This window comes from Meles meles, chromosome 16 (genome assembly GCF_922984935.1).
Source record: "Meles meles chromosome 16, mMelMel3.1 paternal haplotype, whole genome shotgun sequence".
NCBI classification, from domain to species: Eukaryota; Metazoa; Chordata; class Mammalia; order Carnivora; family Mustelidae; genus Meles; species Meles meles.
The window spans coordinates 7,830,399-7,853,129 of record NC_060081.1 but is presented as its reverse complement, the minus strand read 5'-3'; the positions used below and the strand labels follow the sequence as shown (position 1 = coordinate 7,853,129).

General features: G+C 38.2%; 1 protein-coding gene across 1 annotated transcript; it reads right to left on the bottom strand.

The window, feature by feature from the left end:
- Positions 1-21,412: 21,412 nt before the first annotated feature.
- Positions 21,413-22,375, bottom strand: LOC123927060 (olfactory receptor 2T29-like). Its single transcript, XM_045981565.1, has one exon. It carries the CDS (start codon positions 22,373-22,375, stop codon positions 21,413-21,415), a length of 963 nt encoding a protein of 320 aa, XP_045837521.1.
- Positions 22,376-22,731: the final 356 nt, after the last annotated feature.

Genomic DNA, 22,731 nt, shown 5'->3' with positions numbered 1-22,731 from the left:
CACATCTCCACAAGTAACCTGATACCTGTGCAAGAAACGGAATATCAGGATTCCCCCAACCCTCCAATCCCTGAATACCACACCTTATATGGCTGTGAACCTATTCCCTGTCTTAACCCAGATAAAAGACCCACTCGGCCTCTTCCCAATGCGACTTCCCCAACTCTCCTCTCCCGAGTCATGGAACCTCGCCAGAGGTCGCCTTTTATAAATCTTGCTTTGTACCTACCTTGCCTGTTGTCGTGTTTATCTTGCCTGTAAAACCTTACACGTGGCACTGGCACAAAAACAGACAGAGAAGGGCAAGTCAGGATGGCGGGGAAGTAGGAAGAGGCGCCGTTTCACCCTGTACCCTAAAGTGAGCTGATTACCTACCAAAGGACTCCGATCACCCATGAAATCAGCCTGAGATCAGAATTATACACGTCTGGATCTCTACAGGAGCAGAAGATGCCAGTGGCAGGTAAAGCAGAGTGGGAACATCGGACTGATATCAGAAGATAAACAAAAGGGGGAGGGAGCCACCAGAGGTGACAAATTTGAAAGTAATACCCCAATACGAGAGTGCCCTGCGTCTGGGGACCAGCATTAACTTGGAGTCTGGCTGAAAGCACTCAAAAAAAAAAAAAAAAAAAAAGCAAATGATTGCGGGGGAAATAGTGGGAATTGGGACAGTTAGGGACAGGGACCTAAGTCCCCAGATCCAGGACAGCCTCCCCTGGCGCTGAGCCAGAGAGAGTTCGGTGGAGAAATCAGGTCTCGGTCCCTGAGCCAACAGCAAGCCTGAGCAGCCAGCGCCCAAGAACGAGTAGGGTCAGGCTCCCATGAGGGGCTGGGAGCCTGGCCAGAGGGCAATCCTGAAACGCGCACGTCCCACACCCTCCCCTGGGAGAGGTGATCATAGGTGTTATCCTGGAGCTCTGGCATCCAGAAAAACCAGACATTCCTGACTCAGGACAGCGGGAAAATCTCAGTGTGTGATCTCTGCTTGGAAACTCTCTGGCAGTCCGGAGCTGACCAGACAGCCACCACTGCCATAGTATTGGGTACAAAGAGGAGCTCCTGCATCCCTAGGGACCGTGACTCAGAACCACCTCTGCCAGCAGCTCTGCAGATCATCCTGAGGCTTCTCTCTGAGAGGGAGGTTGGGGTGCAGTGTGCTCTCCTCTAAAACTCCAAAAACCATCAAAAGCTGTCATGGCAAGAGAAAACAGATGAAAGAACATAAAAACCCCCAGAGAACAAAAGTCTGAAAAACCGGTTTCCTCAGAGCCCACCCCCTTGAGGGGAGCGGGAGGACCTAACTCAGGGAACATCATTGTCTGAAAACCCACGTGGCAGGCCCCTCCCCCAGAAAACCACCAGGAAGGAAGAAAAAAAAAAGACTACAAAAGAACAACCACCACTACTTCATAAATAAAATTTTTATTTTTAACTCTTTCCCAATATTCTGGTTCTTTTTTTAAATACATACAGATAATTTTTTAAACTATTTATCATCACACTGAGATGTCCAGTACTTCAAATTCCTTAATAACCTTCTAACCTGAAATTTTTGATACATACACCCGTGCTTTTCTATTGCATTTCTATTTTTTTAATTTTAACTTAATTTAGTCTAGTTTATTCTTTTTTAAATTTTTATTTTCTAATATACATATAGAGTTAAACTTCAAGGTAATCCCCTTTCCCCAATCAACGCTACCCCCATAGGCAACCCAGTTTTTAATCCCCCTGTAACTGAGGAAAGTTGAGTCCCTTAACAAAAACATCAACATACATCCAGGAAGAATCAATATAACCTTCCTCGCACACACTGAGAATTTATAACCACTCTCCCAATTTTTCCTTCTGCCAGTGTTTCTGTAAATTTGTGTTTGTCCTGATAGTATATAAATCTTATACTTGGGGTTTTTCTGATAAGGTTCTTCCCTTTTTTTGCTGATATATATATTTTTTCCCTTGTCATATACTTTTATCAGTATTTTTGTTTGTCTGTTTATGTTTGTATACTTCATAAATCTTACCTTGGCTCCCATTTGGGCTGAGCTTTCTCTTTTATCTTCCCTATATTTCCTGTCTCTCTCTATCTCTCTTTTTTTTTTTTCATTTTTTCTTTTGCTTATTTTTTCTGTCTTCTTCTCTATTTCTTTTTCTTTTCTTTTTTCTCTCATTTGGGTGGGGAATCTTGATTGCACAGAAGCATTCCAGGGTACACGTTGACTGCACCACAATCAATAAATCCAGCTGCATCCGTTCAGTCATCTCTTACCAAAATGACTAGGAGGAGGAATACCCAACAGAAGAAAAATACAGAGGATGGGCCTTCTGCAACAGAGCTATTGACTATCAACAAAGACAATATGTCAGAAAAGGAATTCAGAATAACACTAATCCAGGCAATAGCTAGGTTGGAGAAAGCCATGGATGATCAAACGGAATTGATTAGGGCAGAACTGAAAGCCACCAGGGATGATGTTCACAATGTTAGGGCATAACTGAAAGCCACCAGGGATGATGTTCAAAATGCTCTTAATGAGTTCCAATCTAATCTAAATTCCCTAAAAGCTAGGGTAACTGAGACAGAAGATAGAATTAGTGATCTGGAGCACAAACAGATAGAGAGAAAGGATCAGGAGTAAACCTGGAAAAAACAGCTCAGAAGCCATGAAAACAGAATCAGGAAATAAATGATGCCATGAAACGTTCCAATGTCAGAATTATTGAAATTCCTGAAGGGGAGGAGAAAGAAAGAAATCTAGAAGATATAGTGGAACATGTTGTCTATGAAAATTTTCCTATCTCATGAATGGAAACAACGTTCATGTACTAGAGGCAGAGCGGTTTCCCCCCAAGATTTTATTCTCGAAAGTCCTTGTGACACCTTATAGTTAAAATGAGGAATTATGTTTCAAGACAGACCCTCTTAAAAGAAGCTAGGACAAAGAAGCTCCTTACATACAGAGGAAAGCCCATTAGAATAATGTCAGACCTTTCCACAGAGACCTGGCAAGCCAGGAAGGGCTGGCAAAATATATTCAGAGTACTACATGAGAAGAACGTGCAGCCAAGAATACTCTATCCAACAAGACTGACATTCAAAATGGATGGAGAGATAGTTTCCAAGACCGGCAAGGCTTAAAAGACTATGCAACCACCAAGCTGACACTGTAGGAAATATTAAGGGGGGGTCCTATAAAAGAGAAAAAATCCTAAGAATACCAATGAACAGAAGTATAGAAACAATCTACAGACAGAAATCCTTCAACAGTAACACAATGTCAATAAAAGCCTATCTCTCAATAATCACTCTCAATGTGAATAGCCTAAATGCACACAAAAAACGACACAGGGTTGCAGATTGGATAAAACGACAGGACCCATCCATATGTTGTCTACAAAAGACCCATTTTGAACCTAAGGGTACACCCAGACTGAAAGTGAAGGTATGGAGAAGCAACTTTCATGCCAATGGGCCTCAAAAGAAGGCCGGGGTAGCGATTCTCATATCAGATAAATTCGATTTTAAACTAAAGAATGTAGTCAGAGATACAGAAGGACACTACATAATTCTTAAAGGGACTGTCCACCAAGATGATCTAACAATTGTAAATATCTATGCCCCCAATATGGGAGCAGCCAATGACATAAGAAAACTATTAATCAATATAAAGAGTCATATTGATATGAATACAATAATAGTAGGAGATCTTACTCCTGATAGACAGATAATTGAAGCAGAAAATTAATAAAGAAATAAGAGCATTGAATGAAACATTGGACCAGTGGACCTCATAGACATATACAGAACCTTCCACCCTAAAACAAAAAAATACTAATTCTTCTCAAGTGCACATGGAACCTTCTCCAGAATAGACCACATACTGGGTCACAAAGCAGGGCTCAACCGATATCAAAAGACTGACATTATTCCCTGCATATTCTCAGCTCACAATGTTTTGAAACTGGAGCTCATCACAAGTGAAAGTTCAGAATTAACTCAAACAACTGGAAGCTAAAGACCACCTTGCTTAAGAATTCTTGGATCAACCAGGAGATTAATGATGAACTTAAACAATTCATGGAAACCAATAAGAATGAAGACACTTCGGTCCAAAACCTATGGGATACAGCAAAGGCAGTCCTAAGGGTAAATACATAGACATCCAAGCCTACCTCAAAAAAAAAGGAAAAATCAAGAACACACCAGCTGTCTCTACATCTTAAAGAACTGGAGAATCAAAAACAAATCAAACCAACTCAACACACAAGAAGGGAAATAATCAAGATTAGAGCAGAGATCAATGAGGTAGAAACCAGAGATACGGTAGAAACCAGAGATACAGTAGAACGTATCAATGATACTAGAAGCTGGTTTTTTGAAAGAATCAATAAGATCAATAAACCATTGGCCACACTAATCCAAAAGAAAAGAGAGAAAGCCCAAATTAATAAAATTATGAATGAAAAGGGAGAGCTCAAAATGAACACCAAGGAAATAGAAACAATTTTCAGAAATTCTTACCAACAGTTATGTGCCAATATGCTAAGCAACCTACATGAAATGGATGCATTCCTGGAAAACTATAAACTCCCACAATTGAACCAGGAAGAAATGTACAACCTGAATAGACCGAAGTCTAGTAACGAGATTGAAGCAGTGATCAAAAACCTCCCAAAAAACAAGAGCCCAGGACCTGATGGATTCCCTGGGGAATTCTACCAAACTTTCAAAGAAGAAATAACACCAATTCTCCTGAAGCTGTCCCAAAAAATTGAAGCAGAAGAAAAACTTCCAGAATCTTTTTATGAAGTCAGCATTACCCTGATCCCAAACCAGGCAAAGACGCTACCAAAAAGGAGAATTTCAGACCAATATCACTGATGAATATGGATGCTAAGATTCTCAACAGGATCCTCGCAAACAGGATCCAGCAGCACATAAAAAGATTATCCACCATGACCAGCTGGGATTCATCCCTGGGTTACAAGATTGGTCAACATTCACAAATCAATCATTGTGATGGAACAAATCAATAAGAGAAAAGAGAAGAACCACATGGTCCTCTCAATTGATGCAGAAAAAGCATTTGACAAAATCCATCATCCATTCCTGAAGAAAAGGCTTCAAAGTATAGGGATAGAGGGAACATTCCTTAACTTCATAAAATCTATGTATGAAAGACCCACAACAAATATCATCCTCAATGTGAAAAAGCTTGCAGCCTTCCCGCTGAGATCAGGAACACGACAAGGATGCCCACTCTCACCACTCTTGTTCAACATAGTATTAGAAGTCCTAGAAATTGCAATCAGACAACAAAGAGAAATAAAAGGTATCCAAATTATCAATGTAGAAGTCAAACTCTCTCTCTTTGCAGACGACATGATTCTTTATATGGAAAACCCCAAAGACTCCACCCCAAAATACTAGAACTCATACAGCAATTCAGTAACATGGCAGGATACAAAGTCGATGGACAGAAATCACTGGCTTTCTTATACAATAAGAATTAAAATACAGAAAGGGAAATTAGAGAATTGATTCCATTTACTATAGCACCCAGAACCATAAGATACCTGGGAATAAACCTAACCAAAGAGGTAAAGGACCTGTACTCGAGGAACTACAGAACACTCATAAAAGAAATTGAAGAAGACACAAAAAGATGGAAGACTGTTCCATGCTCTTGGATTGGAAGAATAAACGTTGTTAAAATTTCTATACTACCTAGAGCAATCTATACTTTTAATGCCATTCCGATCAAAATTCTACCATTATTTTTCAAAGAGCTGGAGGAAATAATCTTAAAATTTGTAGGGAATCAGAAGAGACCCCGAATTGCTAAGGAAATGTTGAAAAAAAAAAAAAAACTGGTGGCATCACGTTACCTGATTTCAAGCTTTCCTACAATGCTGTGATCACCAAGACAGCGTGGTACTGACATAAAAAGAGAAACATTGACCAGAGAACAGAGTGGAGAGCTCAGATATAGACCCTCAACTCTATGCTCAAATAATCTTCGACCAAACAGGAAAAAACATACAATGGAAATAAGACAGTCTCTTCAATAAATGGTGCTGGGAAAACTGGACAGCAATATGTAGAAGAATGAAACTCGACCATTCTCTTACACTGTACACAAAGATAAACTCGAAATGGATAAAAGACCTCAACGTGAGACAGGAATCCTTCAGAATCCTAGAGGAGAACATAGGCAGTAACCTCTTCGATATCAGCCACAGCAACTTCTTTCAAGATATGTCTCCAAAGGCCAAGGAAACAAAAATGAAAATGAACTTTTGGGACTTCATCAAGATCAAAAGCTTTGGCACAGCAAAGGAAACAGTCAACAAAATAAAAAGGCAACCCACCGAATGGGAGAAGATATTTGCAAATGACAGTACAGACAAAAGGTTGATATCCAGGATCTATAAAGAACTGCTCAAACTCAACACACAAAAAACAGATAACCATATCAAAAAATGGGCAGAAGATATGAACAGACACTTCTCCAATGAAGACATACAAATGGCTATCAGAGACATGAAAAAATGTTCATCACTAGCCATCAGGGAGATTCAAATTAAAACTACATTGAGGTACCACCTGACACCAGTCAGAATGCCCAAAATTAGCAAGACAGGAAACAACGTGTGTTGGAGTGGATGTGGAGAAAGGGGAACCCTCTTACACTGTTGGTGGGAATGCAAGTTAGTGCAGCCACTTTGGAGAATCGGTGGAGATTCCTCAAGAAATTAAAAATAGAGCTTCCCTATGACCCTGCAATTGCACTGCTGGGTATTTACCCCAAAGATACAGATGTAGTGAAAAGAAGAGCCATCTGCACCCCAATGTTTATTGCAGCCATGGTCACGGTCGCTAAACTGTGGGAAGAACCAAGATACCCTTCAGCGGACAAATGTATAAGGAAGATGTGGTCCATTTACACGATGGAGTATTATGCCTCCATCAGAAAGGATGAATACCCAACTTTTGTAGCAACATGGACGGGACTGGACGATATTATGCTGAGTGAAATAAGTCAAGCAGAGAGAGTTGAGTATAAAATGGTTTCACTTATTTGTGGAGCATAACAAAGAACACGGAGGACATGGGGAGATGGAGAGGAGAGGGAGTTGAGGGAAACTGGAAGGGGAGATGAACCATGAGAGACTATGGACTCTGAAAAATAACCAGAGGGTTTTTGAAGGGGCGGTGGGGTGGGAGGTTGAGGAACCAGGTGGTAGGTAATTGGGAGGGCACATTCTTCATTGAGCACTGTGTGTGGTGCAAAAACAATGAAAACTGTTAGGCTGAAAATAAACAAATTAAAAAAAAAAGGTTCACCTTTTTGTACCAAAAAGAAAACAAAACAAAAAAAAATGTGTTGGGAAAACTGGATATAGACATAAAAGATGATAAGAGACACAAATTTCATGACTTATACAAAAACCATCTCAAAATGGGTTAAAGACTTGAGAAAAAGACAAGTTTAAAACATAAGCAAAGCTACAGTACTTCATTACTTCAAACATAAGCAATGTTAAAGGGAGTTCTTTAAATGAAATAGAAGGGTACTAATTAGTAACAATAAAAGATCTTGTAAGAAATATGTAAGAAACCTTGTTAGATCTTGTAAGAAAGTTCAGAATAATCTAATGCAAAGATGGTGAGTTAATCATTTGTAAACTAGTATGAAGTCTAAAAGAAAAAATAGCAAAAAATATAATTTGTTATGGAATACAAAGATTAATAAGATGTATATTGTGACATCAAAAACGTAAAAGTTTGAGAGAAGTCTAAAACTGTATAGCTTTAGAATATGTTAAAACTGAAGTTTTAACGAATTAAAATACTGTTTTATAATTTTCTTTTACAAGTCTTATAGTACTTGCAAAGCAGAATTTATAATTGATATAAAAAAGGCAAAAGAGAAAGGAATCTAAGCATGCCACCACACAAAACAATCAAATCACACACAAAATCCAGAATCATTTCAAACCAGGGTGAAAACAATTAACAAAATATGTTTAGAAGTAAATGAACCAAATTATCCAATCAAAAACATAGAGTGGATGAATAGATAGAAAAAAAGTTAAAAAGATTCATTTATATATTGCCTATAAGAGACTTAATTCAGGTATATGGACTGAAAGCAAACAGAAAAAAAAAATCATGCAAATGGAAAATAAAGAAAGCTGGGACAACTATATTATACAAGAGAAAATAGACTAAAACAAAGACCATAGAAAGAGGCAAAGAAAGACATTATAAATGATAAAGGAGTTAATCCCACAAGAAAATAAAACATTGTAAAATATTATGCATCCAACACAGGACCATCATAAATATATAAAGAAAATATTAACATACCTAAAGTGAGAAAAAAACAATAAAATAAGAGCAATGAACTCTAATACTCCCACTTTCATTAGTATTTAGATCAACCACACAGAAAATCAATGAGTAAACATTAGCCTTAAATCAAGTGCATATGGAATATTTTCCAGGATAGGCCACATGTTAGGAACCAAAATAAGTTTTACAAAATTTAGGAAGATTGAAATCATATCAATCATCTTTTATTGGTATGAAATAGGAAAACATATTGTATGAAATAGGAAATCAATTACAAAAAGAAAACTGGAGGATACCTGGATGGCTCTGTTCGTTAAGTGTCTACTTTCTGTTGAGATCATGATCTCAGCTCCTGAGATCAAGACCCTTGTCAGGATCTCAGCAGGGAGTCTACTCTCCCTTTCCCAGCTCCCCCTACACATGTTCTCTCTCACTCAAATAAATAAATAAATTATTTTAAAAAGAAACTTAAAAATTCACAAGTATGTGGAGATGAAACAATATTTTACTGGGAAAAAAAGAGATAAAAGAAAAATCAAAAAAGAAAATAAAATTGTGGAGACAAATGAAATGGAAATACAACAAACAAAAATATATGGGATACATCGTGATCAAGTGGTGTTTATTCTAGAAATTAAAAGATGGTTAATCCTCTGCAAATCAATGTGATAAATCACATTCACAAAATGAAGGATAAAAATTATATGATCACCTGAAGAGTTGTAGAGAAACATGTGACAAAATTCAACATACATTTATGATAAAAACTCTAAACAAACTGCATATAAAGGAAATTTATCACAACATAATAAAGGCCGAATATGGAAATTCCACAGTTAACACTCAGAGGTAGAAAACTGAACTCTTTCCTCTAAGATCAGGAACAAAACACGGATGCCATTCTAATCATTTTTATTAAACATAATATTGTAAGCTTGAGCCAGAAAAATTAGGTAAGAACGAGAAATAAAACTTCTTTAAATTTCAAGGGAAAAGTAAAACTGTCTCTATTTCCACACAGCATGACTTTTTATGCGCAAAACCTTAGGGACTGAACCAAAAACCAGACAAACCTGTTAGAAATAATGAAGTCATAAAATAGCAGGATACAAAATCAATACACAAACATGTTTCAGTTCTATACATTAGTAACAAATAGAAAGGAAAATTTTAAAAATTTAATTTATAATCACACCAAAAAGAATAAAATACAAAGGACGAAATTTAAACAAATAGATGAAAGACCTGTACACTAAAAACCTGAGATTGATGAAAAAGTTGAAGAAGGCACAAATAAATGGAAAGATGTACAATGTTCATGGATTGAAAGAGTTTATATTGTTAAAATCTCTACAACACCTAAAGCAATCTATACATTAAATGCAATTCCTATTAAAATTCTGTGAAATAAAACAAATTTTAAATGTTTTATGGAACCACAAAATACCTTGAATAGCCAAAGCAATCTTAAGAAAGAAGAGCATATCTAGAGACATGATCCTCCCTGATTTCAAGCTATATTGCAGTTGCAGTTATCAAGACAGTATGTATTAACACAAAAACAGAAACATCATTCAATAGAAGAGAATAGATTTGTGCCTGGGTGATTCAGTCAATTAGTGTCTGACTTTGATTTCAGCTTAGGTCATCATCGCAGGACTGTGAGATCAAGCTCCACCTCAGGCTATGCCCTGGCTATGGAACCTGCTTAAGATTCTCTCTCTCTCCCTCTCCCTGTGCCCTGCCCCCGATTTTCTCTCTTTCTCTAAAAAAAAAAAGAAAAGAAAAAAGAAAGTAAAACAGAACAAAATAGGGAGCCCAGAAATATTTCCATGAGCACATGGTAAATTTATTTATGACAAAGAAGCCAGGATATATCATGGGGAAATGACAGTCTTTTCAATTAATGGTGTCAGGAAATCTGGACAGTCACATGCCAAAAAAAAAAAAAAAAGGGGAAACTAGGCCACTATTGAGCAGCACTATATACAAAAATTAACTCAGTGTGGATTAAAGATTTTAATTTTAAGAACTGAAATCATGAAATTCCCAGAAGAAAAACGACAGGCATAGATCCTTATTGTTGGAATTGGTGATAGTTTTTTTTTTTTAATTTGACTTCAAAAGCAAAGGTAACAAAATCAAAACTGAGTATGTAGGATTACATCAAACTTCTTCACAACAGAAAACGTCCAAAAAATGAGAAGGCAACAAACTGTGGGAAAAATGTTCAAAAATTATATTTCTGTTACAGGTTTAATATAAAAAAAATATATAAAGCAGTTGTACAACTTCATAACCACCATCACCACCATCACTACCACACAACAAAACCCATGTAATCTGATTTAAAAATGGCCAGAATATCTGAATAGACACTTTGTCAAAGACATATGGATGTCAAACTGGTACATTGAAAAACTAATCCTTATGTAAATGTAAATTAATACTACTCCAAAATATCACCTCACACCTTTATTATCCATTAGAATGGACAACAAAAAAAAAAAGCAAAAAACCAAAAACCAAAAACACCAGAATTAACAAGTATCGGTGCAGATGTGGAGAAATTGGAACCCCGTGCATTGCTGGCAGAAATGTAAATTTGGACTGCCACTATAGAAAACACTAGAGAAGTTCAGAAAAAATCAAAACAGAACTACTATATAATTCAGCAATTCCACATCTGGCTATTTATCTGAAGAAAAGAGAAACACTAAATTGAAATAGTATAAACACACCCAGGTTTTTTGTAGTATTATTTACAATTGCCAGATATGGAAAAAACTTGTGTCTGTAGATTAAAAAATATTTTAGTAAATGCAGTATTATTTAGCCATAGCAAAGGAAAATTTTCATTTGCAACAATATGGATAGCCCTGGAGGAAATTATGCTAAATATACTAGGTCAGAAAAAGAAAGAGTATTACTACTGATCTTACTTATATGTGGAATAAATGAAACAAGATGAGATTGGGAGGGAAACAAACCATAAGAGACTCTTAATCTCACAAAACAAACTGAGAGTTGAGAGAGACAAGATGGCGGGGAAGTAGGAGGAGGCGCCATTTCAACCTGTACCCTAAAGTGAGCTGATTACCTACCAAAGAACTCTGATCACCCATGAAATCAGCCTGAGATCAGAATTATACACATCTAGATCTCTACAGCGGCAGAAGACACCAGTGGGAAGGTAAAGTGGAGTGGGAATATCGGACTGATATTGGAAGATAAACAAAAGGGGAGGGAGCAACCAGAGGCAACCAATTGGAAAGTAACACCCCAATATGAGAGTGCCCTGCATCTGGGGACCAGCATTAACTTGGAGTCTGGTTGAAAGCACTCACAAAAGAGCAAAGGATTGTGGGGGGAAGTTTTGGGAATTGGGGTGGTTAGGGAGAGGGGCTTAAGTCCCCGGACCCAAGACAGCCTCCCTTGGCACTGAGCCAGAGAGAGTGCAGTGAGAAACCAGGTCTTGGTCTCTGAGCAGCCAGGGCACCTGAGAACACATGGGGTCCATCCAGCTCCCGTGAGGGGCTGGGAGCCTCGCTAGATGGCATTCCTGAGACACATGCGCCCCACACCCTCCCTTGAGAGAGGTGTGGGCAGACACCATCCTGACGCTCTTAGACCCCTGCCAAGGGATCAGAGCCTGAGGCGCCAAGGAATCAGAGCCTGAGACACTCCTGGAAAGTCCAGGCACTCCCAGCCCAGGGCAGCTGGAGAATCTCAGTGTGCAGTAGCTGCTTGGAACCTCTCTGGCGGTCTGGAGCTGCCAAGCCAGCCACCGCTACCCTGGTTTTGGATACAAGCAGGAGATCCTGCATCCCCAGGGACCATGACTCAGAACCTGCTCTGCCAGTGGCCAAGGGGGAATTTATGCACTCTCCAGCACCCACAGGTAGCAGTCTGAGGCTTCTCTCTGAGAGGGAGATCAGGCTGCAGTTTGCTTTCCCCTAAATCTCCAAAAACCATCAAAAGCTGTTAAGGTGAGAGAAACAGATGAACAAATATAAAAACCTCCAGAGAACAAAAGCCTGAAAAAAATCGGTTTCCTCAGAGCCCATCCCCTTGACGGGGGTTAGAGGACATAACTCAAGGAACATCATTGACTGAAAACCCAAGTGACAGGCCCCTCCCCCAGAAAACCAACCAGGAAAGAAAAAAAAAAAAGACAACAAGAGAACAACCACCACTACTTCATAGATACAACTTTTAGTTTTAACTTGTTCCCACTATCTGGTATATATACATATACACATATACATAAATATATATATATATATACATACACATATATATATATTATATACACACACACACATATATATATATATTATATACACACACACATATATATATATGTATATGTGTATATATATATATATATATGTTTTTCTTTCACTTTTCTATTTTTTAATATTTTTAATTTTGGTTTAGTTTAGTCTAGTTTATTCCTTTCTTATTTTTATTTTCTATTATTCATATAGAGTTAAACGTCAAGGTAATCCCCTTTACCCAATCAATGCTACCCCTATAGGTAAACCAATTTTTAATCCCCTTTATCTTAGGAAACTTGAGTCCTTTAACAAAGACATCAAGATACATCCAGGAAGAATAAAATAACCTTCTCAGCCACACAGAATTTATAACAGCTCTCACATCTTTTTCTTCTGTCAGTGTTTATGTGTATCTGTGTTTGTTTTAATAGTGTAGAAATCTTGTACTTGGGGTTCTTTCTGACGAGGTCCTTCCTATTTTTGCTTTTACATATATACATATATATATTTTTATCTTATCATATACTTTTATCAGTCTTTTTGTTTGTCTGCTTTTGTTTGTATAATTCATAAATCTTTTGGCTGAGCCTTCTCATTTATCTAGCCTGTTTTTTCCTGACTCTCTCTCTCTCTCTGTCTCTTTCTCTCTATTTAACTCTTTTTTTACTTTTCTTTTTTATTCTTTTTTTCTACGTGTATCTTTTTTTATTTAATTTATTTATTTTCAGCGTAATAACTCATTGTTTTTGCACCACACCCAGTGCGCCATGCAATACGTGCCCTCACGATTACCTTCCACCTGGTTCCCCGACATCCCACCCCCCGCCCCTTCATACCCTCAGGTTGCTTTTCAGAGTCCATAGTCTCTCATGTTTCATCCCCCTTCCAGTTTCCGTCAACTCCCTTCTCCTCTCCATCTCCCCATGTCCTCCATGTTATTTGATATATTCCACAAATAAGTGAAACCATATGATACTTGACTCTCTCTGCTTGACTTATTTCGCTCAGTATAATCTCTTCCAGTTCCGTCCATGTTGCTACAAAAGTTGGGTATTAATCCCTTCTGATGGAGGCATAATACTCCATTGTGTATATGGACAACATCTTCCTTATCCATTTGTTCGTTGAAGGACATCTTGGTTCTTTCCAGAGACTGGCGACCATGGCCATTGCTGCTATAAATATTGGGGTACAGATGGCTCTTCTTTTCACTACATCTGTATCTTTGCGGTAAATACACAGCAGTACAATTGCAGGGTCATAGGGAAGCTCTATTTTTAATTTCTTGAGGATCTCCACACTGTTCTCCAGAGTGTTTGCACTAACTTGCATTCCCGCCAACAGTGTAAGAGGGTTTCCCTTTATCCATAACCTCTCCAACACACGTTGTTTCCTGTCTTGCTAATTTTGGCCATTCTAACTGGTGTAAGGTGATATGTCAATGAGGTTTTAATTTGAATCTCCCTGATAGCTAGTGATGATGAGTGTTTTTTCATGTGTGTGATCACCATTTTTATGTCCTAATTGGAGAAGTGTCTGTTCATATCTTCTGCCCATTTTTTGATATGATTATCTGTTTTGTGTGTGTTGAGTTTGAGCAGTTCTTTAGAGATCCTGGATATCAAGCTTTTGTCTGTACTGTCATTTGCAAATATCTTCTCCCATTTCTTGGGTTGCCTTTTTGTTTTGTTGACTGTTTCCTTTGCTGTGCCAAAGCTTTTGATCTTGATGAATTCCCAAAAGTTCATTTTCGCTTTTGTTTCCTTGGCCTTTGGAGACATATCTTGAAAGAAGTTGCTGTGGCTGATATTGAAGAGATTACTGCCTATGTTCTCCTCTGGGATTCTGATAGATTCCTGTCTCACGTTGAGGTCTTTTATTGATTTCGAGTTTATCTTTGTGTACGGTGTAAGAGAATGGTCGAGTTTCATTCCTCTACATATAGCTGTCCAGTTTCCCAGCATCATTTATTGAAGAGACTGTCTTTTTTCCATTGTATATTTTTCCTGTTTTGTCGAAGATTATTTGAGCATAGAGTTGAGGGTCCATATCTGGGCTCTCCACTCTGTTCCACTGGTCAATGTGTCTGTTTTTATGCCAGTACCACACTGTCTTGGTGATCACAGCTTTGTTGGAAAGCTTGAAATCGGGTAACGTGATGCCACCAGTTTTGTTTTTGTTTTTCAACATTTCCTTAGCAATTCAGGGTCTCTTCTGATTCCATACAAATTTTAGGATTATTTGCTCCATGTCTTTGAAAAATACTAGTGGAATTTTGATTGGTATGGCATTAAAAGTATAGATTGCTCTAGGCAGTATAGACGTTTTAACAATGTTTATTCTTCCAATCCAAGAGCATGGAACGGTCTTGCATCTTTTAGTGTCTTCTTCAATTGCTTTCATGCATGTTCTGTAGTTCCTTGAGTAGAGGTCCTTTATCTCTTTGGTTAGGTTTATTCCCAGGTATCTTATGGTTCTATAGTAAATGGAATCGATTCTCTAATTTCCATTTCTGTATATTCATTGTTAGTGTATAAGAAAGCCACTGACTTCTGTACATTGACTTTGTATCCTAACATGTTACTGAATTGCCGTATGAGTTCTAGTAGTATGGGGGTGGAGTCTTTGGGGTTTTCCATATAAAGAATCATGTCGTCTGCAAAGAGAGAGAGTTTGACTTCTTCCTTGCCAGTTTGGATACCTTTTATTTCTCTTTGTTGTCTGCTTGCCATTTCTAGGACTTCTAATATTATGTTGAACAAGAGTGGTGAGAGTGGGCATCCTTGTCGTGTTCCTGATCTCAACGGGAAGGCTGTGAGCTTTTTCCCATTGAGGATGATATTTGATGTGGGTCTTTCAAAGATAGATTTTATGAAGTTCAGGAATGTTCCCTCTATCCCTATACTTTGAAGCATTTTCAGCAGGAACGGAGGCTGGATTTTGTCAAATGTTTTTCTGCATCAATTGAGAGGACCATATGGTTCTTCTCTCTTCTCTTATTGATTTGTTCTATCACAATGATTGATTTGCGAATGTTGAAACATCCTTGTAACCCAGTGATGAATCCCACCTCGTCATGGTTTATAATCTCTTTAATGTGGTGTTGTATCCTGTTTGCTCGGATCCTGTTGACAATCTTATAATCCATATTCATCAGTGATATTGGCCTGAAATTCTACTTTATGTTAGGGTCTTTGCCTGGTTTGGGATCAGAGTAATGCTGGCTTCATAAAAAAATTCTGGAAGTTTTTCTTCTGCTTCAATTTTTTGGAACAGCTTCAGGAGAATTGGTGTTATTTCTTCTCTGAAAGTTTGGTAGAATTCCTCAGGGAATCTGTCGGGTCCTGGTCTCTTCTTTTTTGAGAGGTTTTTGATCACTGCTTCAATCTCGTTACTAGATTTCAGTCTATTCAGGTTGTCAATTTCTTCCTGGTTCAATTTTGGGAGCTTGTAGTTTTCCAGGAATGCATCCATTTCATCTAGGTTGCTTAGCGTATTGGCATAAAACTGTTGGTAAGAATTTCTGATGGTAAGAATTTCTGATGATTGTTTCTATTTCCTTGGTGTTCGTTGTGATCTCTCCCTTTTCATTCATAATTTTATTAATTTGGGCTTTCTCTCTTTTCTTTTGGATTAGTGTGGCCAATGGTTTATCGATCTTATTGATTCTTTCAAAAAACCAGCTTCTAGTTTCATTGATACGTTCTAATGTATCTCTGTTTCTACCTCATTGCTCTCCGCTCTAATCTTGATTATTTCCCTTCATGCATGTGGATTTGGTTTGATTTGTTTTTGATTCTCCAGTTCTTTAAGGTGTAGAGACAGCTGGTGTATTCTGGATTTTTCAGTGTTTTTGAGGAAGGCTTGGATGGCTATGTATTTCCCCCTTAGAACCGTTTTTGCTTTATCCCATAGGTTTTGGACTGAAGTGTCTTCATTCTCATGGGTTTCCATGAATTGTTTAAGTTCATCTTTGATCTCCTGTTTGATCCAAGCATTCTTTTTTTCCCAATTCCATTTAAATTTTTTAATTTATTTATTTTTTTCTTAAAACATATAATGTATTTTTATCCCCAGGGGTACATGTCTGTGAATCGCCAGGTTTATACACTTCACAGGTTCAAACATTCTTAAGAAATGTGGTCTTTAGCTTCCAGGTGTTTGAGTTCTTTTTGAATTTTTCCTTGTGATTGAGCTCCAGTTTCAGAGCATTATGATCTGAGCATATGCAGGGAATAATGTCAGTCTATTGGTATCAGTTGAGTCCTGCTCTGTGAACCAATATATCGTCTCTTCTGGAGAAGGATCGATGTGCATTTTAGAAGAATGAGTTTTCTGTTGTTTTAGGGTGGAATGTTCTGTATATGTCTATGAGGTCCATCTGGTCCAATGTGTCATTCAATGATCTTATTTCTTTTTTGATTTTCTGCTTCGATGATCTGTCTGTTACTGAGAGAGGCCTATTAAGATCTCCTACTATTAATGTATTCATATAAATATGACTCTTTATCTTGATTAATAGTTTTCTTATGTAGTGGGCTGCTCCCGTATTGGGGGCATAGATATTTATAACTGTTATATCATCTTGGTGGATACTCTCTTTAAGAATTATGTCGTGTCCTTCTGTATCTCTGACTACAGTCTTTAGTTTAAAATCTAATTTATCTGATATGAGAATCACTACTCCTGCCTTCTTTTGAGGTCCATTTGCATGAAAGATGCTTCTCCATCCCTTCACTTTCAGTCTGGGTGTATCCTTAGGTTCAAAATGGGTCTCTTTAAGACAACATATGGATGGGTCCTCTCGTTTTATCCAATCTGCAACCCTGTTTCATTTTATGGGTGCACTTATGCCATTCATATTGAGAGTGATTATTGATAGATACCTTTTTATTGACATCGTGTTACCTTTGAAGTCTTTCTGTCTGTAGATTGTCTCTCTATTTCTGTTCAATGGTATTCTTAGCATTTTTTCTCTTTTATAGGACTCCCCTTAATATTTCCTGCAGTGTCGGCTTGGTGGTTGCATGGTCTTTTAATCATTGCCAGTCTTGGAAAGTCTTTATCTCTCCATCCATTTTGAATGTCAGTCTTGCTAGATAAAGTATTCTTGGTTGCATGTTCTTCTCATTTAGTACTCTGAATATATTTTACCAGTCCTTCCTGGCTTGTCAGGTCTCTGTGGACAGGTCTGAAATTATTTTATTGCTCTTTCCTCTGTAGGTAAGGAGCTTCTTTGTCCTAGCTGCTTTTAATTGAATCTGCCTAGAATTGTAATTCTTCATTTTAATTATCAGATGTCATGAGGACATTCAATAATCTAAAATCTTGTGGGGAAACTGTTCTGCTTCTAATATATGAACGCTCTTTCCATTCGTGAGATTGGGAAAATTTTCATAGACAACTTCTTCCACTATATCTTCTAGACTTCTTTCCATTTCCTCCCCTTCAGGTTTTCCAATAATTCTGACGTTGGAACGTTTCATGACATCATTTAATTCCCTGATTCTGTTTTCGTGGCTTCTGAGCTGTTTGTTCCAAGTTTCCTCCTGATCCTTTCTTTCTCTCTGTTTGTCCTCCAGATCACTAATTTCACCTTCTGTCTCAGTTTCCCTAGCTTTTAGAGAATTTAGATTAGATTGGAACTCATTGAGAGCATTGAACATCATCCCTGGTGGCTTTCAGTTCTGCCCTAATCAATTAGGTTTGGTCATCTGTGACTTTCTCCAACCTAGCTATTGCCTGGATAATTGTTAACCTGAATTCCCCTTCTGACATATTGTCTATGTCGATAACCATTAGCTCTGTTGCAGAAGGTCCATCCTCTGTATTTTTCTTCTGTTGGGTATTCCTCCTCCTAGTCATTTTGGTAAGAGATGACTGAACGGATGCAGCTGGATGTGTCGATTGTGGTGCAGTCAAAGCACACCCTGAAATGCTTCTGTGCAATCAGGATTCCCCACACAAATGAGAGAAAAAAGAAAAAAAAGAAATAGAGAAAAAAAAGAAAAGAGAGAGAGAGAGAGAAGACAAAAGGGAAGATAAAAGAGAAGGCTCAGCCCAAATGGGCTCCAAGGTAAGATTTATGAAGCATACAATCAAAAACAGACCAACAAAAAGACTGATAAAAATATATGACAAGAGAAAAAAATATATATATAAGCAAAAAAAGGAAGAACCTCATCAAAAAGAACCGCAAGTGTAAGATTTATATACTATCAGGACAAACACAAATACACAGAAACACTGGCAGAAGGAAAAGATTGGAAAGTGGTTATAAATTATCAGTGTGGGCGAGGAAGCTTATTTTGATTCTTCCTGGATGTATCTTGATGTCTTTGTTAAGGGATTCAACTTTCCTAAGATTCAGAGGGATTAAAAATTGGTTAGCCTATAGGGATAGCATTGATTGGGGAAAGGGGATTACCTTGAAATTTAACTCTATATGTATTAGAAAATAAAAATTAAAAAAAGAATAAACTAGCGTAAACTAAATTAAAATTTTTAAACAAATTTAAAAAATAGAAAAGCAAAAGTAAAACACGGTTGTATGTATCAAAAAGTTCAGGTTAGAAGGTTATTAAGGAATTTGATGTACTGGACATCTCACTGTGATGGTCAGTAGGTTAAAAAATTATCTATATGTATTAAAAAAAAAGAACCAGCATAGTCGTAAAGAGTTAAAACTAAAAGTTGTATTTATGAAGTAGTGGTGGTTGTTCTCTTGTCGTCTTCTTCTTTTATTTTTTTTCTTCCTTCCTGGATGGGTTTCTTGGGGAGGAGCCTGCCAGTTGGGTTTTCAGCCAATGATGTTCCCTGAGTTAAGTCCTCCCGCCCCTCCTCAAGGGGGCAGGCTCTTAAAACCATTTTTTTTTTCAGGCTTCTGTTCTCTGGGGGTTTTTATGTTTGTTCATCTGTTTTCTCTCGCCTTCACAGGTTTTGATGGTTTTTGGATGTTTAGAGGAGAGCAAACTGCACCCAGACCTCCCTCTCAGAGAGAAGCCTCAGAATGCTCTGCAGAGCTGCTGGCAGAGTTGATTCTGAGTCATGGTCCCTGGGGATGCAGGATCTCCTCCTTGTACCCAAAACCATGGCAGTGGTGGCTGTCTGGTCAGCTCCAGATCGCCAGAGAGGTTCCAAGCAGCGATCGCACACTGAGATTTTCTCGCTGGCCTGGGCTGGGAATAGCTGGTTTTTCCTGGTGCCAGAGCTCCCGGCTAGCGCCTGTGAGCACCTCTCCCAGGGGAGTGTGTGGGACGGGCGCATTTCAGGGATGCTATGTGACGAGGCACCAAGCCCCTCACAGGAGCACCCCATGCAATCTCGGGCGCCCTGGCAGCTCAGGCATGCTGGCAGCTCAGGGACCAAGACCTGGTTTCTCTGCCAAACGCTTTCTGGCTCAGAGCCTGGGGAGGCCGTCCTGGGTCCGGGGACTTAAGCCCCTGTCCCTAACCGCCCCAATTCCCACACTTTCCCCCTTGATGCTTTGCTCTTTTTTTTTTTTTTTTTTTGAGTGCTTTCAACCAGAGTCCAAGCTAGCTGGTCCCCAGATGCAGGGCACTCTCGTACTGGGGTATTACTTTCCAATCGGTTGCCTCTGGTGGCTCCCTCCCCCTTTTGTTTATCTTCTAATATCAGTCTGATGTTCCCACTCTGCTTTACCTGCCACTGGCATCTTCTACTCCTGTAGAGATCCAGATGTGTATAATTCTGACCTCAGGCTGATTTCATGGTTGATTGGAGTCCTTTGGTAGGTGATCAGCTCACTTTAGGGTACAGGTTGAAATGGCACCTCCTCCTACTTCCCTTCCATCTTGACTCTCCTATTTGTTATTTTTTATTGTAGGATAAGATTTTTTTTTAATAAATTAAGGACTGAATATTTGATGATCTTCCTCTTCTTGTTTGTGTATTAAGCTAAATACTTTAAATATCAGCTCTAATACCACCTTATGCTGGAAAGCTTCCCTAAGACCTCCTTGTTAAGGTTAATATTTTTCCCATAATACCTTCTACCACAATGTACTAATGATTATTTTAGAAGTAATGGCCACAAGATATCTTCAGGTTTAGAACCTATGAACAATATTGCCCTAGTTAAACACAGGCCATAAACAATGAATCTTGGAATACTGCATCAAAAACTAATGATGAATTTTATGGTTACTAACATAACACAATAATTTTTTTTAAACCAGACCAATAACTGAGTTGTGGCAGTATTGATCAGCCATGTTAACTTGTGCATGATTTCCAAGATTTGTCACACTGCCACCATGCTGCAAGGACAAATTTTAAAATAGTCAAAATTCTGATCCTTTATATTTTATTCTTAAGTAAGTTCAAATTTATGGCAGGTTAGTATGAATAATAATAGTACAATTAACACTCATATAACATTTTGCCTAGATTCTCCTATAAGTTTATACCCCACTTGGTTTATCACCTCTCTCGCCATCTCTCTTTCATCAGTTGTACACCTTATGATCTTTGTTTCTAAATATATTATCACTTACTTCTTAAGAATATGAATATTGAGAAAAATACAACACGGATACAATACAATTGTACAAATACTTTGAATGCAGAAGTGTAAAAAGGAATAACTTTCCATACAGGGACATAATGCTTTCAAAAGCGACAAAGAGATGATGACACATTATGTTATAAGAATCTGAAGAAAAATATTGCCATAAGTTTTAATTTGGAGAGTACAAAGTTTTAATTTGTAGAGTGAAGGGGGAAAAAAACACATTAGTACAAATATTCCCTACTTCATAGTTTCCTGTAGGACAGATCCCACATTCAACAATTTTTTTAGGGCCCTTGTTACATCCTTATTCCTAAGACTATAAATTAAAGGATTTAGAACAGGAGTGAGTATAGTGTAAAAGACAGATACAATCATGTCCTTCTCAGGGGTGTGATAAGAGGTAGGTAGCATGTAGGTATAGATAGCAGCACCATGGAAGAGGATGACCACCATCATGTGGGAAGAACAAGTGGCAAAGGCCTTCTTCTGTCCCTCTGCTGAGTTCATCCTGTGAATGGTAAGGAGGATGAAAAAATAGGAGCTTGAAATGACTGTCACAGGGATTAAGATCATGAGGACACAACACAGGTACATGAGGGTCTCATAGAGGGAAGTGTCTGAGCAGGAAAGCTTCATTACAGCAGGAACCTCGCAGAAGAAATGGTGGATCTCCCTGGATCTGCAGAAGGGGAAGTTCATGGTGATGGGTGTGAGTATAAATCCATCCACAGATCCTAGAAACCAGGAAGAAGATACCAAGAGGAGACACACCCTATGGTTCATGAGGATAGGATAACGGAGTGGATGGCAGATGGCCACATAGCGGTCATAGGCCATGGCAGCTAGAAGGAAAAATTCTGAACCTCCTAGTGTCAGATAGAGAAACATCTGCAACCCACATTCAGGGGCTGAGATCTTATTCACTCCTGTGACCTGGTCCATGAGCATCTTGGGCACAGTGACAGAAATGTACATCACATCCATGAGAGACAACTGGGTGATAAAAAAGTACATGGGGTTGTGAAGGTGAACATCACAGTGTATCAGAAGGATCAGGATGGTGTTTCCAGACAAGGCCATCAGGAAAACTAAAAAAATCACCAAACAAAGGAGATCTGGGTACTTGGATTGAATGAAGAGTCCCACTAGGTCAAAATCTGATCGTCCAGTATGGTTGGCCACCCAAGTTGTATTCTCCATTGGATCACCTAGGAGAACTATGGAGTTGACAGATCACTCATGAGATATGACCACCCAAAATAACTGTGTGTGTGTGTGTGTGTGTGTGTGCATGTTTACACATAGCAACCTGGATGCCAATAAGGGAAAGTTCCAAGGACCTGTAAATTTTTGGATTATAAATTACCTATAATTGACCAAATTTATTAGAAATCTAAGAATTCACAACTATGGTTCAAAGATATGAATACTTAGTCATTCCACCTCTGGGTATACATTTTCCCCCAAGGAAAGCAAAAGAGTATATGCACCCTTACTTTAATTTTTTTTCAAATCTCCAGATGATATTCATTTTTTTAAGTTGTATTTAAATTCAA